The sequence below is a fragment of the Exophiala spinifera genome (assembly GCF_000836115.1).
Source record: "Exophiala spinifera strain CBS 89968 unplaced genomic scaffold supercont1.1, whole genome shotgun sequence".
NCBI classification, from domain to species: domain Eukaryota; kingdom Fungi; phylum Ascomycota; class Eurotiomycetes; order Chaetothyriales; family Herpotrichiellaceae; genus Exophiala; species Exophiala spinifera.
The window spans coordinates 6,145,221-6,161,871 of NW_015622513.1; the positions used below are offsets into that span (position 1 = coordinate 6,145,221).

The following is a 16,651-nucleotide window of genomic DNA, read 5'->3' on the forward strand; positions in this document are numbered from 1 at the left end:
AATCGCTCTCAAAACCATAAATTTTCGTTGGCGGGAACGCCTTTCTTGTGGCAGTGATCCACGTACATTCTCCAGAAACTGAAAAGATCCATTATTTCTCGAAGTTCGCCATTGTCGTTGAAAAATTCAATAGAGCCCGTAACATTGAACATGACCTCAGAGTCTCTACCCATCCATAGTGTGTGGATAGTACCGGGGTTTTCATTTATGTAATCGCCAGCCTTTGCAGTCCATCCATACCTAGTAATGATAAAAATCAGCATGGAATAATAATAGAGGGTCACAATAATTGAAACTTACTCATGGTAGCCCCAGCTGCCCTTGACAGTCAATGCTCTTACCTCGCCTCGATGTCGGTGCTTGCCAAGTTGAGCTTCTGGAGCAGTCTTCAACATAATGACATACGTTCCTGATCGGTTTTCGAAGCGAAGTGGTTTAACATAGATAGTGCCTTGCCAATGGAACCAATCTGTATCCTTCTCGGCGTCGACGTAGACATCGGGAGCACCTTTCCGTGCTGCAATGTCAAGTTCTCTTTCGGTATTCTCTTTAATTCGCTCTGTTTCGGACGTGACGGGTTTCGCTGTGTCATTAGCCAGTGTCAGATTAGGCAAGGCTGATTGAGGAGAAGTTGTTATGATGGTAGACATGTTCGTTAGGAAGTATGAATGGATTGTTACAGTTAATGAAGTTGTGAATATTGAAGGTGGTAGTAAGCTGGATTGCTGGTTTGTTGTTCAAGTATTAAAGGATCACAGTACTGAGTCATGGTGATAAAATTGTTTTGCACTTATACTCAATTCGCGGTTGAGCTGGAGAGACGGGCCTGGGAACCCCACAGCGGCAAGTTTGCTCTTTTGGGTAGTTTTAGACGCTCTGGCGGATTAGTTGCCCGTCTATTCGAGGGTTTTGGGCCGCACCACAATCGAGAAACACGCCGCCAGTACTCTAGATGTAATCTCTGACGATCATCACTATTGGTACATGTGCGGAGATCGTTGTAGTGTAGAGTGTGAGATTTACCGTCAATATAAGTGACAAATAAAATCTGATCGTCAGAACTACTTCAATGACTTCCTGGGTATTATTCGTTATACTTTCATTTGGTAATTGGTATTACGCACAACGCCAAGGCCACTATACCTAATTAGCTATAATATATTCAACCCTCCCCCCTCTGTATTACGCACACGTTCCTCATGCCTATAATCTAGGCCCCTCATACCCATAATTTATCCCCCCACGCCTATAACTTAGACCCCTTATACCTATAATTTAGGCCTCTACCGCCCATAATTTAGACCTATTATAACCGTACTTTAGGCTGTTTACACCTATAACTTAGATATCTCAAAACCATAATTTAGACTCTTCACACCTATAACTTAGACCTCTTCCAGCCATAATTTTGGGCCCTTATATCTATAATTTAGGCATTTCGGACTTAACTTTGCCAGGCTTACAATTTAAGCACCCTAAAACTGTAAAATATGAGTATTCATAGGCGCTGTGGTGATTGTGATGCTATAGTTATCTCTAGTTAAAAAATTGGCACCTAGTGGGCATGAATAGGCATCCATAGCGAAGTCATGAGTGCCTGGAATATACGCTCTCGGCATACTTACTAGATTAGGTGTTGTGCGTAATACCAATTACTCTTTCATTTTAGGCTTTGAAAAATTCCGAATTTGGGTCTACAAATGCGTTGAAGCGATTCCCGTGAGAGATTGGCCTATCAAAAAGTTCAACTTCCCACTATTCGCCTTGCTTGCCTCCCAAATCATTAGGACGACAAGCCTGTCACGCAAGGTCAGGTCAACCTACCATAGCTTAGCATCGACGAAGAGCGTATTGATCTCTGAGCACCGTCCATTTCCCCAGCAAAGTGCTGGTTCAAAGATTGCTGCATTTAGGAAATGGTTTGACAGTATAGTCGCGAGATCACTCTCATGTTAACATTGATCACTACATAGTCTGTACTTGTGATGTTACCACGTATTGGAAATCGCGATCTCATGAGTGACTAGTTGGGCCGACAGGTTGCAGGGGGAACCCCGAGGTGGCTAGCGACATAATCCGGTGGATCCTCCATTTCATTACCCATATCTCGACCTCGTCTCGCCCTGATTTAGAGGGTATCCCACAACACTTCCCCCATGAAAACCCCCATGAAAAGTGAGAACGCTCTGGGGACGAGCTTATCTCTCCCCATGGGGTGTCGAGGTTTCAAAAAAGGAAATTCAGAGCGCGATACCTAACATCAGCACGAGGCATTAACATTTATAAATATCTCATCATATTTCGATGAACGAGGTCTACCTCCACTGAGTATTCAGGCCGTGTAAACCACAACCACAGTTCTTCCATCACTCGGTCAAACAGCCTGTATTTGTCATGGCCCAGATTCCTGGCCTTCAATCTCGTGGAGGTGAAAGCAAGAAGTTCATTGGGACTGGCAAGTCACTCACAGTATGGATCTCAGTAGCTACATCAACAGTTCTAGTCTTCTATGGCTACGACCAAGTGAGCTGATTTCAATCTCTACCCTTGACCTAGAGGCGGTATGCTGATCGAATGATCAGGGTGTGTTCGGAAACGTCATAGTGAGCCATGATTTTCTCAAAATGGCTTCTCTCTACACTCTCGGCAGCCTCTTTGGAGCAGTCTCCACCATATGGACCGGCGATATCCTCGGACGGCCAAATACTATCCTCGCAGGAAGCGGAATTATCACCATTGGAGCCATACTTCAGGCTTCCGCATACGGTGTGCCGCAGATGATTGTCGGAAGAATCATCGTTGGCCTCGGGACGGGCATGAATACTGCAACTGCTGGGGTTTGGCAGTCAGAAACAAGCAAACCTCAAAGCCGAGGAAAGCTGGTGATGATTCACATGGTAACTCACCACAGTCCTGGCTTGGACGGCCAGAAAGATCTGTGTTTGCTGATAATGTTGCTATCCATCAGGCCCAATGTATCTCCGGTTTCTCCCTCTCAAATTGGCTCACTCTAGGGATTTCGTTCGCACCAGGATCGGTGGCGTGGAGATTCCCTCTCGCTTTCCAGATCGTGTTCGCCGTCATACTCTGTTGCATCTGCCCGTGGCTTCCTGATTCTCCCAGGCTTCTGATCAGAAAAGGTCAGAAGGATGAGGCGCTTGAGGTTCTCGCCGCACTTGAAGGTGAGGGCGCGACTAGATATAGTGATTCGGTGCAATTGCAGTATGACATTATCAAAGACGTCCTGGACCGAGAGCATGTCAATACTTATTCGTGGTGGACTTTGCTGCGCGGACGCGGTCCAGCAGGAGTACTCCGTCGGATGGCCCTGGGTGCTGGAATGCAGGCAATGAATCAAATTTCAGGGATAAATGCCACTTCATATGTAAGCTGAAGTCTTCCTCTGTCAATCCCCACCCACTGACTAGCTTTTGAAAGTACACCACGTACATCTTTATCAACGCGCTCGGCTTCAGTGAGGTGAGAGCTCGTATCCTGGCTGCCGCAGGTAGCGTCAATTACTTGATCTTTGCCTTGCTCTCCTACTTACCTATCGAACGCTATGGTCGTCGCCGTGTCTTCATGACGTCTTCGGCCGTCTGCTCCGCTTGCTTCGTGGCCATCACGATTGCCCTATACCTTTCAGACTCTGGCAAGAAGAGCTCCTTCAATATGGGTGTAGTTGCTGTCGCCTTTTTCTTTGTGTTCTGGAGTGCTTTCGGCGCCGGAGCCCTCGGGGTTCCCTGGCTGTATGCCTCGGAGATCAATGCTCTGGAGATGCGCGCCAAGGGCGCAAGTGTGGCTATGTCAACAAACTGGATAGTGAATTACGCCGTTGTTCAGGTTACAACTGATGGGATCAACAATTTGCACTGGCGGTTCTGGATAATCTGGGCCGTCCTATGCGCATCTTTCGTTCCGATAACCTACCTTTTCTATCCTGAAACCGCCAATCGCTCACTCGAAGACATCGACAGGTTCTTCGAGACCGAACCAAAAGCAGTCATCTGTAACAACCAGCTCGCCACTCAACTGAAACGACCCTCTGAGTTTGAGGAGGCAGACAGGGTAGTTCAGCGGCATATGGCCAGAGAGGGTGGCGCTTGTGTGGAGAAGTCCCAAGTTGAGCAGGTTGATGAGGTCGCTAATGCCCATCTCGAAGGAGGACTGTGAATAAGGGCCAGGAAGAGACTCAGTGGCTCCTAGTCTGAGTGACCTTCTTCGAAGTTTCTGAATGAAGATGGGAATAAGACAAGGAAATCAGGAAGCCTAACTTTGGGACTTTCAGGCAGATGGAGACACAGGGCTTGTGTGAAGTTTAGATAAATTTGGAGATTTAGGCGGGGTTCTGACCTGTGCACGTCGTCCAACGTGTCAAGAATTTGTATTCTCCCAGATTTCTCAACATCGACAGTCTACGGATCCATCTGCCACAGTTTCCGCAGACACTGCGACCGCCAGCCGCATCTCCAGCCCGTCTCTTGTTGAATCGTTGACAAGAGCTGAAGCACTATGATTTTCTCTGCGGGAGTCCGCATGTTCCTTCCACTGATCCACAGTGGCTGTCTTTGCCGTGTCCATGGACAGTTCACTGACATACGAGAGAAAATTGACGATACGCGCAAAGATCCAGACAAGAATCGTGGCGTGATCTTGATACTCAACATCTTCGCCCAAGAGCAGTTGTGTGGTATCATTGAACCATACCGAAGGTGATGTCAGAGTACTCGTTTCGTTGCAGAATGCTGCCCAAATATCTAGTTGCCTTGTGTTAGCATGCCGCATTGAGAATGAGTGAAACTAGAGAGGGCAAACTGACCAACTTTGGCATACGACCAGAAACATGATGACACCAGTCCACCTGAAGAACCATTCCAACCTTTAGAAGTTAATATCGCTGCGCAGCCTTCCAAGTGGCGCAGCCAGTCGGAATGCTTCGAGGCCATCATCTCGTAAACGGCGAGCAAAACGCAGCTTGCAAGTGTTAAACAATCGGCATACTCTATTGGGGAGCTAATAAGCTTTTGGACAGCATTTTGATACAGCTCCAGTGCGAGTCTGGAAGAACAGCTTGAGTCTATCGCATACTTGTAACGAGCTGTTACCGCCAGAATAGACGCCCTGCAGATAGGGGTTTCCAGCAGTTGATGAACATACTTGACCGTAAAGTGGCGTGAAGGATCACTATTCTCCATCCACTGGCCGACTTGTTGTAGATAGACTTGCAGGAATGGTATTTCCTCTGCTGGTGTAAGTATGCCTGTAACACTGGAACCTGTGGGCTGTGAGTGATTCAAGGTGATTTCTAAAGACCCATCCGAAGGAGGGACTGCTAATGCTGTCTTCAAGAGCTCCCCTGACCAATGTCGGATTGCAACAGGGCTGTTTGTGCTCCTGCTTGGTAGTAGATGTGATGATGATTCATGGTCGTAGGCATTAGCTGGAACACCCTCTAAGGGAGTGTGTATGGCGGGAGCTGGTGTGTTGAGCGAAATCGAACTCCCTTTGGTCGGGGAGAACACAATACTTGAGATCGAGAGCGGATGAGATTCAACCGGAGCCGCAAATGTGATATTCAGCTCTTGAAACGTGTTGCTGGCGGCTGAGGCAGTGGTATCCTGTCCAATATCCATGGGCTGAAAATCTGAGAGGGGTTGCTGTGGTGTAGCATTGGATGAATGCCGGCGTGAAGAGTGTTCATCCTCCTTGCGCCGAGATAGATTAGCACTCCTAGGCCGAGCAGAGTGGCTGCCTTGTCTCACCGACGTGCTCGTCCACTTGTTATGTCTGCCGTTCTCTCCAAAAAAAGGCTTGAAACGAACCCACGTCCCATATTCGCAGCGTCGCGACGCACGTGTGCAGTTGGAGCAAACTGGTAGCAGTTCATCACATTTCTTCCGCCTCTTTCGGCAGGTTAGACATCCAGTTCGTGTCCTCGTCACCTTATAAGCACAATGGTCTTTCAAACTTCCTGCCATAACCTCTATCGCGTCGTCAAAGAGACTTCGAGCGACGATCAAAATGTTCGTTAATTAGACCTCGGCAATGGCCTGATAAATTTCATGACAAGTTCTCAAATCTCTGGGGGGTCTTGGCAATGTCGAGCTCCCCGCCTTAGGGAGCAGGGTCCATGCACAGAGCCTGAGTTAGTATCTGGGGACCCCGGCCTTTATGATAAGGCTTATGGGGCTTTTAATCAAGTATCAGGGGTAAAGGGATAACCTAGTCAGTTAGACGTGCGAGCGCGGTTAATATTACTCCATGGAGCAAGTCAGAACGCCCGGAGCAACTCAATCGGTGTTAGCTGCTACTGGGCCTGGGCACTATTTCAATACCAACCACGGTCCAACGGCTTGTTGGCACGAGCACTTCTCCTGGGTGCCACTCTGACACTGTCAGCACGGCCATTATAAGCAAAATGTATGTGACTCGGCTATGCGGCTGAAGATCGATGACGCCACTAATAAGACTAGAACATTTGTTGAGTGAATAGCCATTGTTGGGTCGCTATAGAGAGGAGATCAGTTGCGGCGAAACTGCTCGCTTGACTTCTCGCTCTCGTCGCGGATTTTCCATGTAAACTCGTATGTTTTGCATGCATCTTCGTATGATGACAAAGTTTGAGTTGAGGTAGCACACCCATCATCTCTCTCACTTTCTACTCCGTCTGCAGCTTCTTGGCAAGGCCCGAAGCCGAGGGAGCCTAGCAGAGCTGCAAACTCCGAATAGAATGGGTCGTCATTGAGGAAGGTGAATGACTCTTCTTCTTCTGAGGCCGGGGTCCTGTTCAAGAAAGCAATCAATGTCAGCTCCCATTCCCTATCCTCGGGCCTCATCAACAAGTTCCATTTTCCTCGCAGATGTGGCAGAAGGTTAGCCCATAGGGTTTGTTAATGGCAACTTACCTTACATGGAGTATTGGCGTTCTATAGAGATCAACAAGGCGAAGCTGAAAGCCGTCTCCGCTAATGACGATCTCGTTAGTATATCTGATACCATGCAGCGCGACTATATGCATGAGTGATCCCACTGCACCACTTTGGTATTTCCTGCTATCCGTCAGTCAGCAGTCGCTTGAAAGTCGTAATTTCCGTCTAGGAAAGGCGTACCAGAATGCTGCAGTTACACGAGGAATACGGTCCTCAGCAGGTACCTGTAACTCGTCCACAAGCATGTTCGACAACTTCCCAGCCGCCTCATAATGCTCCAACGCACATGCCCTTACCGTGTCGAGGTCAACTTCTCCACCGAGATATCGACAAAGATCACAAAAGTGGGTTGCTTGCTCAACAAGGGGTCCAGACTGCTTTGCTTTGTTCCACCAGTCCGTCTTTCTCACCTTCGAGTAAGCCATGCTGTATCGAGCATTTACAGCCATTACCTTTATATCATTGTCGCGTATAATAGACATGGCTTTCTGCACGACCTTGACATAGCGAAGCATATAGCCCACAGCGATCTTGTTACCTGATTGCTGAACTATTTTGGCAACTGGCCACAGTTCGACGGGGCGAGCTGTTGATACAGGCTTCTCAACGAATAATCCTGGCTCAGGACCAAAAGCGGAGACGACTTGGGCTTCCAGATCGCGCCCTGGCTGTGTAGTTCCTCGAAATTGGGGCGGGGTGGCTAACAAAATGAGATCTGGTAGAGCCCCTGCGCGTCTCAGTTGCTCTCGTGCCTCTTGTAGCGTGAGAAAGTGCTTCGTCTTCTCGTAGCAAGTCGCGGCCGGTGACGAAGACTTTTGAAAAAGTACTTGTTGGACGCGTTCCACAGAAGGATCGACAATTCCAATAACTTCGAGTTTTGTGCCTAGGTATGTTTCGATCCGCACCGAATGGTTCCAAAGAACATTGTCATTGCCGAAGGTGATGTTTCCCTATATGCAAGAATCTCAGCTACCAGATCACACAGCAAATGACGTTGCATACCGCTCCAATAAACAAAACATGGAATTTCTTATTATCAACTGCCATGCTGGACTTTTGGAAGGAATTCGCATACACTTCAAAAGCGATTGGTAATCTCGCAAAATCAATAACTTACTTAGGAGCACTATGATATATAGGTCATTAGGGTCTATTTAACACGTAACAAGGATGAGTTCTGGTTTTGGGTCCGCGTTCGGTAATACTTGCTCCCGGCTGCTACATGGGCTTACTTGCTCTTACTTATATATAGCGGCAGGTCGCTCCCTCAATTCTAGTTAGGCAATTAATTCTCTTCACGCTGCTACAACCACAGAGTGATTACCTATGTAATAGAGTTAGAGCGATCATGCGGAATCGATCATGCGGAATAGCAGTACAAGTCGTAAGCTGAACTAATTACGCATCGGGGTCGTGTACTGTCCTGTGTTGCAAACGATTCGCTAGTCCGTGTCTAATGAGTTGTACCAGGAAGTTGGGAGGACTTCTCCAGTGCGTTAGACACGACCGAATGCTTACCCAGTTTGGAAAGATCAGCTAACTTGACTTAGCGAAACCCGTCTAGACCTTTTAAAGTAACTACAGTATAGTATCGAGCCATAAAAGGCATTTTTAGACGCTGGATCAAGCTCATGTCTAATCGTCAGAAGCTCCAGTGCGGGGCTCCAGTGTCTTCAGGAGACGATTCCTCATTAGGCGAAAGCGATCTACTCCTGCCTCGCTCCGCCTCCGCCCCAACCTCATCTAGTCTCGCCTTGTCCTTGGCGATAGATGTAGATATATGGCTTAGTCATGGAGTTTAGCGTCCAAAAAGGCTTGACAATAAAAGTGTCTATCGTGCGAGCAACAAGTATCAACAACATATGGACATTATGTCATGGCTCTATATAGACTTCAAGGACGCTGAATGGGCAGTGACTCACGAGTTGCCTGCGCGTCATCGATGTTGAGGAGGCAGAAGCGGAGTAAAGGAGTCATCTCCTGTTAGATACTGCTTTGGACGGTAGTCGTGTCTAAGGCTCATTCAATTCTCCTTGAGATTATACGATAGATGCACACACGTCTCTTGACAATGTTCGACTGGCCACTGGTCTTGAAATGCCTTTGATAAGCCTTGGACTATGGAAGATACCTTCCAACCAGACAACTGAATCGGTCTACAATGTAAGACGACCCTTAACTCGTCCATTATTCCCTGGATATTCATTTGCTGAAGCTCAGCTTACCGCAGGGGTAGTCAGAGATGAAGATAGGTGATCTTGACCATCTCAAAGAAGCATGAAGGGACGCCGATATAGTATGCCTGAGTCGCCGGCACCAATGGTAACTATCTCGTCTTGCAGTGGGTGTAGATGGGAGTTCCGTGGACGACATAATCCGCGGCTTATAGGGCTAGCTGAGATCACGTTGATGCTCCCTATGACAGATTGTTGTTGAGAGTAGAACTGAAGATTTTGTAGAGACAAAAGGCACCTTCAAGTATAACAAGAGAGCTTTTGAGAGGGACTAATTCAGCGAAGGCGATGTCTGAAACAACGGGCCTGCAGATTGACCGACTTTGCTACGGTTTGGTTTCTCAAATTCTCACCTTACGGTCTTTCAACTGGTGCGGAGAAGTTGGTTCGCGTTTTGGGTGTAGTATAGATTGATATGAATGTCCATGCCCAGGGACCTTGTACGGAGGGTCCTGTGGTAAGCCCATCCTTTGTTAGTACAGAGCATACGATCTTTGCGTGGGCAGATCTCCATCTCTCCCAGACGATGCAATATGAATATTCGAGCCAACCTGGGCAGGTCGTGTCTTGGGACTCAAGACTGGGGTCAATTGGGCTTTGCAGCTGTCCGAAAAGCTGTTTTGGGATCTTATGTCAAGCACACATCAGCTTCCTAACCGAATTTCTCAGGGCGGTCCAATAGTCGTGTCAGGTGTGGCTGGCAAGATGGTCCCTCGTCAGGATAAATTATGATTCGAGGCACGTGAGGACGGGTTATCCACGGCCCTAGATTGGACTCAGAAAAATCAAGTGCAACGGCTTCTGAGAGAGCAGTAGATGAACCCTCATCGGCGGTCCGAGTTGCCCAAGGCGGCAGGTCATCCCAGGACTCTTGGGGTCCAACGAAATTAGGGCCTGTCGCTTCGGTCTCGTTCATCATTTAGGAGCACATCGAAACAACTATGGAGACAGTGGAGAGTTTGGAGAAAGGTGAGCGAGTGGCTTAATATAAAGAAAAAAGAAAAGATTCTGCGGGTATATCAAGCACGTCAGTGGTGTGCTGTGGAAATGAGACCGCGTCGGCTGGAATTGTACAGCTTTACTGATCGAGCAAAAGCCATTTTAGTGTACTCCGTAGTCGTTATAGAAAGGATAAAAGGTTTTCTGGATCGTCCAAGTCTCAATCCTGATCATGACTCTGAATTTAATCATCTCAAGCATCCCCCACTGCATCTTCTAGGCCACAAGGTATACAAGCAGGATGAGGTGACCATCACCCTATGCGACACCAACCCAGAGGCCAACGAAAGTGGTTACCAACTTCCTGATGGCCACGTCCAAACCCACATCTAACGCCGCCGCATCAGCTCCATTCCGCGACATGAGCACTTCAGCCCTCTTTTCTCTCAAAGAAAGAACCATTGTAGGTAAGAGACCCGAGAGGCCGTTTACGCAGTGATGTCTCCATTCACCCAGAGGAGGAGGAGGAGGAGCAGAAGCAGAAGCAGAAGCAAGAAGCAGAAGCAAGAAGCAGAAGCAAGAAGCAGAAGCAAGAAGCAGAAGCAGAAGCAGAAGCAGAAGCAGAAGCAGAAGCAGAAGCAGAAGCAGAAGCAGAAGCAGAAGCAGAAGCAGAAGCAGAAGCAGAAGCAAGAAGCCGAAGCAAAAGAAGAAAAGAGAAGAACAACAAGAAGAAGAAAAGAGGCTGACTTGTTGAATCATTCTCCTCAGTGACGGGCGGAGGGCGAAGCCTGGGCTTGACTATTACAACATCGCTTCTAGAAGCCGGAGCCGACGTGGCTTGTCTCGATATCCTCGATTACCCAGACGAACAGACATGGGGTAAGTAAGGCTGTCCTTGTTCACCAGCATTGCTTTCGGGATCGTGTAAACCCTAAGATTTAATCGTCATGACGGAGATCTGATCATATATCCTGTTGGTCCAGCTTTTGCTGAGACTGTGGCCAAGCAACATTCAGCCAGGCTGGCCTACCACCAAGTCGACGTAACCAACCACGAAGCGCATTCATAGTGCTCGATTTTGTCGTGGATTCAGCACCCTTCCCCCTGCGAGGAGCTGTTTGTTGCGCTGGAATCACCCAAGAGCTGCCTGCCATCGACTACCCGGTGGCTGATTTTCGCCGGATACTCAAGGTCAACACCACCGGCACATTCATCACTACTCAGCTTGCTGCTCGGGCCTTTCTCCGCCAACAAGTCCCCGGTAGCATTGTCCTTATCGCAAGCATGAGCGGGAGTATAGCAAACAAGGTACGCTAACGTCGCCGAATAGAGGCTCTTCTTCCGCCTCCTCCTCCTCCTCCTCCTCTTCTTCTTCTTCTTTTCTTGGAATTCGGGGAGTGCTTGAGCTAAGCAAGCAAATTTGAAACCAAAAGGGTCTGTCTTGTGTGCCGTAAAACACGTCCAAATTCGCCGTTCACCAAATGTGCCGATCTCTCGCTGCCGAGTGGAGCGGGTCACCCACCGTCCCCATTCGGGTCAACACACTGAGCCCGGGGTACATTCGGACCAAGATGACGGACCAACTATCACGGGATAATCCAACATCCGCCCAGTTGTGGTACGACGGTTGTATCATGAATCGTCTGGCCGAGCCAGAAGAGTTCAGGGCGCCATCAATCTTCCTGCTGAGTGACGGAAGCAGTTTCATGACTGGGGCCGATCTCCGTGTCGACGGCGGATATTGTGCTTGGTGACGGCCGCTTTTGCATGGAGCAGATTATCGTTGTCTTGCTGCTCGTTGTGGGCTGGCTGGGATTTTTCCTGCACTAGGACACATATACTACTGGTTGATACACAGAGTAGAATCCAATTTTTTCCCCAGATTTTCGAACAAGATTACTGAGGCTGCTGAGCAATAGTCTGAACGGTTCACAGAGGCACACTACTGAGGACGGTCGATACCACTATTGAGCACATGGTAACAACAATAAGTACAGAAAATCTGAGTTGGTTATCAAGAGGAAATACGCGTCTTGGAGTTTCCGATTTTGGGATTAAACTAGTCTTGAATAGCTATTCTCGTCCCTCATCCTACCTACTACGAGTTGCTCACCAGCCGATTACTGCCTCATTAGAGGATAGACTGATTGAGGCTGAAGATCGTCAATTGGGCGACGGCACAGTGGCTGGCGATACGGTGAGTAGGGGCCAAAGCATGCTTCTGGATAGCCGGGATCATGTTGGCCTGACGGATTCGTGAGATCCTTGGGACGGTGGCAGCGAAAGTTTACTCGATCTCGTACAGTTTTTTGAATGTACCTTTGACCTGACAATAAGAGAGATGTCGATCGGGCAGGTACTTTTGGAAGGGTGCGAAGGCACGTTTGAGGGGGTAGAACGATAGTGATGTACAGGCCGGCACTGGCGTCGGGTGGACACAAGCAAAGGCGAAGCCAATGTTCTGGAAGCCAGACTATGTCGGACTCGGACTCCGGTAGGTCAGAGGGTTCTGTCCGCGTGTGCTTGGAGGCGGTGACGCGGCTCTGGATACTCGAAGGTAAACCTACAGTGCTTTGTGTAATGGCGGCTGAATGCGAGAAGAATCATAGATGAGAAGACTTCCGTTGACTTGGAGCAAGTCGCAAGCCAGAGGATCTATCTCGGAAATTCTCCGAACTAGCCTCAAGCAACAGAGATGCCGGCTTGGGAAACCTTGCCATCGAGCACGTCTAGCTGTTGGGCAGCATGATATCTGCCTCTAAGGGATTGTGGGAAGACCGTCCTCTGTAATCGAGAGCTTGCAGATCCCATGGACACAGCCCTAGAAGATGATGACAAGGTGGCTGGAGTGCACCTAACCATATCGTTAAGATTGCCTCTGCCATGTAGGGATGGGGTACAACCGGATCGAGCACCTCCGGACCGACCGCTCCGCACCTCGCCCTCGTATCTCCATTACCGACGGGACTTCGCCAGGTGGTAGGCTTCGTTTAAGTGGGTCGAATGCGTCCATCTGTACTCAGCTGCTATCATCAGAGGTCACTGAATGATTCATGCCACGATCCAGTGGTCGGGTTTGACCAGTGGAGAATTCTGCCATTTCCGAAACGTGACTTGTCGGGCACATGGATGCATTGAGTTGCTTGTGATGTGTTGGTAGACGAGGGGACATATAAAAGGGCCACCAGGAGCAAAGTGGTCCACCACACCCTCGGCCTGACCTGTTCCGTTTTCGCAAGACAAAAATCTGCCAACGATGGCTCCGGCGACTCATTCGGAAAACGCTGCGTTGTTCTCACAGCTGCGGACACTGGCCATGACCTTCCCATTGCAGCTCCTTGCCGCCATCATAGTTCTTCGTCTGGTCTGGAACAAGTTCCAACGACGCTTGGTCTCGATTCCAGGCCCACCAGTAGCCGCCTACACCAAGTTCTAGAGACTGTACGATGTCTGGAAGGGAAAAGCACACCTAACCGCAGTAGAGCTGCATCGAAAGTACAGTACTCTGATCCATATTGGGCCCAACCATGTCTCGATCGTCGACCTGTCCTATATTCTCGTTATTTATAACATCAAGAAGAACTTTACAAAGTCGGCATTCTATTCTATTCTATACATGTCGTGAAAGAAGAAGCCCGACATAAACCTGTTCTCGACACAAGACGCAAACTACCATAGAGTGAAGAAACGCAAGGTCGGCGCTGTATACAGTCTACCCAACCTTCTCAAGTCAGAAGAGGCAATCTACTCGTGCATCACACTGTTCATGCAGAAGCTCGACGAGTTCGCGAAGACCCGATAACCAGTCGACCTGAGAACTTAGCTGTAGTACTTTGCGTTTAACGTCGTCGACGAGGTCACGTTCGCGAGTAAACTGGGCTTCTTGGACCAAGGTCGTGATGTAGACGGCATAATGAAGGCGATCGAGGGTACACTTACCTACGCTACTCTGTGTGGGCAGGTTCCCGAGTACCACAAGTACCTTTTGAGCAACCCGTTGTTTTCGATGTTGATGCCGGCGATGAAACTGTGGAATCAAGTGCTTATATTTACTCTCAAGGCGATCAACGAATAAGCGTCGATTAAGCGGGACGGAGAGCCATTAACGCCGACGTGGAAGGCAGAGTTATCCTTTCTAGATAGGTATACATCAAGTCTTCGGATCCCATGAAGATAAGTACCCGGGATATTATTGTCCACTTATCGACAAATATTTTTACAGATATATTTCCTTCTTAATAGGGCTCACTCAAAGGCCAATTCACTAATTTTGATTGCTCTTTTTCCTTTTACTCTATAGGAAGCGACACTATAGTAATCGCCCTTCGAGTAGTGATTTACTACCTATATCTCTTTGCCAAGAACTAAACGAGATTATATGAGGCGGGAGGCGAAGGCGTCTCATCGAGGTCGATGAGGCGGAGACGGAGCGAGGCGTGAGTAGAACGTCTCCGCCTCATGAGGAGTCATCTCATGTTAACACTAAGCACATGTGTTGTCATATGCAGTAGTGAGAGTTTGACATGGTGATTTGTTTCTTCGGAAGACCAGGATCAGTAGATGTGATGATAGTGTGGGCGACTTTTGGTCTGTAGTGTAGATTCAGATACTTATCTCATTACTTAGCACAAACTGCCTGGTACTGTAAATTGCGGTTCGGCAGACATTGAAAATATGAGAGCAGTCCAGCTCAATGAGTTTGAGACTTCTGGATACGAACGAAGAAGTCTTCTTGTCCAACAAACCAGCCTCCACGTACCTTCCACTGATGATCCGGAATTGGAAAGGTAAACTGAAAAACGTAGATACTCGTCAGTCAACAAGAGTCATAACTGCAGGTCTCGAACCAGGACAGTACTCAAATATAACTTACCTCGTAGTGACGCAAGAGCTGTGGAACAAGCTTCGCAATTTCAAGCATTGAGATATTCTTTCCAATGCATGAGCGTGCGCCATGACCGAACTGATATGAGATGTTAGTGCGGACTCAATACGTCGTATACAGTGGGTATGGTAGGAAAGAATATAAAAGAACAATCAGTACCGTACGTACCGTAAGGCTTGCACGATCCATATCTGCCAGCTTTTCCGGCGAGGCCTCCAGCCATCTTTCAGGTCTGAATGTATCTGCATCGGCGCCGTAGACATCTTTGTTCCGTCTAGATAAAACTTTATCAGTGCCTTGACTCTCGAACATTGCCAGTGTCTGCTTTGAGAAGACTTCTTACGCAGCAACCCAAGGATTTACTCCCACAATTGTGCCCTCAGGAAGGTAATGTCCTGCAAGCTCTACGCCCCCCTTAGGCACGTACCGCTCCAGGAGCAGGCCGACGGCAGGGTGCATTCCTATGGAGAGACAAGGCTAGCAATCAGCGTCTGGGAGTCTTGCAAGTTCCAAGTCAGAATGTGGCCGGTGGCTCCTTACGGAGGGCTTCCTTAATGCAAGCCTGTAAATATGGTAGGTTGCTTGATTCCTTCCAGGTGACAAAGTTGCTCAGCTGTCCCGCTTTCTCCGCTTGGTCAAGTTCGTCGACAACTTTCTCCATACAGTCTGGAGATTTCATCAGATAGTATAAGATCTGTGTTGATGGTTAACAGAGCCCCGAAATGGCTCGCTTACTTGTTGGTTACTGCTGAGACTCACGGATCTCAAAGATATCCCTGTTGTGTCACTCCCAGCGAGGACGTTGTCAATGTTCCACATACGAATGATACGGTCGGTTACTAGATCTGCGTATTTTGATTGAGCCTCGAAGCATCTTGTCAGGAAGTCCCGTCTCTTTTCATTAATGCCCTGTTCTCTGGCGGCAATTATCTCCTCCATTCTTTCAACCGTGAACTTCACGACTGGGTGAGTCGGAGCAAGGGCTAGGAACAGAGGACTGTTGGTGATAAACTTGTCGAGGGTTGGAATTTGACCGACCTGAAGTGCATCCCAAAGTGTCAGCGCGTGACGTACTGAGTTAATCTATAGATTTGGGTCATGACAAACAGTCCCGCCATAGAACACCTTGGTCCGTATATCTGCCATGATGCCGTCTACGTCGGACCTTGTTTCTAGAAAGCCAAGTCTTTTACTGAAGACAACTTCGCCGCTGACACCAACAAATCAACACATTAGCTTCTGGCCGATGTTTGCAAAGGTAAGGATCTGGGGGAGAAAGTCTTACATGACATCAAACGCGTACATCTGCAACCATTGTCCAAGATCGAACGTTTCTTTGGACTCGACAAACTCGTCTAATCTCGACATGAAGAGTGCGCTCGTAGAGTCAATCAGGGGCTCGAAATCGACCATGGTAGACATGCTATAAGCATGTGCTATTGGCCTCTTGTACTTGGAATGATACTCCTCGTCCAGGGTTGTGAACAAGCTGGGAGTGAACTGTCCATTGTAAGACAGCATATGCAAGGTGTAAAACTTTGAACCCAGAGTTTATTCCATAGATTTTAGGGATCAACGCTGGGTCAGATACCGACACTGTGGAAGGACCAATGCGCACAAGGCTCGATCTTGATTGCTGATGCAACTTGATGTGCGTCTCATGA

General features: G+C 48.3%; 7 protein-coding genes across 7 annotated transcripts; 3 read left to right on the forward strand and 4 right to left on the reverse strand.

Annotated features, from left to right (window-relative positions):
• Positions 1-8: 8 nt before the first annotated feature.
• Positions 9-650, reverse strand: PV08_02253 (uncharacterized protein; the record flags this gene model as incomplete). The annotated part of the gene is made up of 2 exons (XM_016376613.1): positions 9-240; positions 301-650. The coding sequence occupies 2 exons, from the start codon at positions 648-650 to the stop codon at positions 9-11; spliced, it is 582 nt and encodes a 193-aa protein (XP_016241889.1).
• Positions 651-2,394: 1,744 nt separating this feature from the next.
• Positions 2,395-4,173, forward strand: PV08_02254 (uncharacterized protein; the record flags this gene model as incomplete). The annotated part of the gene is made up of 4 exons (XM_016376614.1): positions 2,395-2,523; positions 2,583-2,897; positions 2,969-3,385; positions 3,439-4,173. The coding sequence occupies 4 exons, from the start codon at positions 2,395-2,397 to the stop codon at positions 4,171-4,173; spliced, it is 1,596 nt and encodes a 531-aa protein (XP_016241890.1).
• A 228-nt stretch (positions 4,174-4,401) lies between these two features.
• On the reverse strand, positions 4,402-5,633 carry PV08_02255 (uncharacterized protein; the record flags this gene model as incomplete). Its single annotated transcript, XM_016376615.1, has 2 exons — positions 4,402-4,757; positions 4,820-5,633. The coding sequence occupies 2 exons, from the start codon at positions 5,631-5,633 to the stop codon at positions 4,402-4,404; spliced, it is 1,170 nt and encodes a 389-aa protein (XP_016241891.1).
• An 888-nt stretch (positions 5,634-6,521) lies between these two features.
• Positions 6,522-7,976, reverse strand: PV08_02256 (uncharacterized protein; the record flags this gene model as incomplete). The annotated part of the gene is made up of 4 exons (XM_016376616.1): positions 6,522-6,783; positions 6,906-7,049; positions 7,110-7,879; positions 7,932-7,976. 4 exons carry the CDS (start codon positions 7,974-7,976, stop codon positions 6,522-6,524), a joined length of 1,221 nt encoding a protein of 406 aa, XP_016241892.1.
• Positions 7,977-10,600: 2,624 nt separating this feature from the next.
• PV08_02257 (uncharacterized protein) lies at positions 10,601-10,873 on the forward strand (the record flags this gene model as incomplete). The annotated part of the gene is made up of 1 exon (XM_016376617.1): positions 10,601-10,873. The coding sequence occupies one exon, from the start codon at positions 10,601-10,603 to the stop codon at positions 10,871-10,873; it is 273 nt and encodes a 90-aa protein (XP_016241893.1).
• A 2,485-nt stretch (positions 10,874-13,358) lies between these two features.
• Positions 13,359-13,538, forward strand: PV08_02258 (uncharacterized protein; the record flags this gene model as incomplete). Its single annotated transcript, XM_016376618.1, has 1 exon — positions 13,359-13,538. One exon carries the CDS (start codon positions 13,359-13,361, stop codon positions 13,536-13,538), a length of 180 nt encoding a protein of 59 aa, XP_016241894.1.
• A 1,254-nt stretch (positions 13,539-14,792) lies between these two features.
• Positions 14,793-16,508, reverse strand: PV08_02259 (uncharacterized protein; the record flags this gene model as incomplete). The annotated part of the gene is made up of 8 exons (XM_016376619.1): positions 14,793-14,894; positions 14,976-15,065; positions 15,156-15,261; positions 15,331-15,448; positions 15,528-15,681; positions 15,747-16,025; positions 16,095-16,197; positions 16,273-16,508. The coding sequence occupies 8 exons, from the start codon at positions 16,506-16,508 to the stop codon at positions 14,793-14,795; spliced, it is 1,188 nt and encodes a 395-aa protein (XP_016241895.1).
• Between the last annotated feature and the right edge of the window lie 143 nt (positions 16,509-16,651).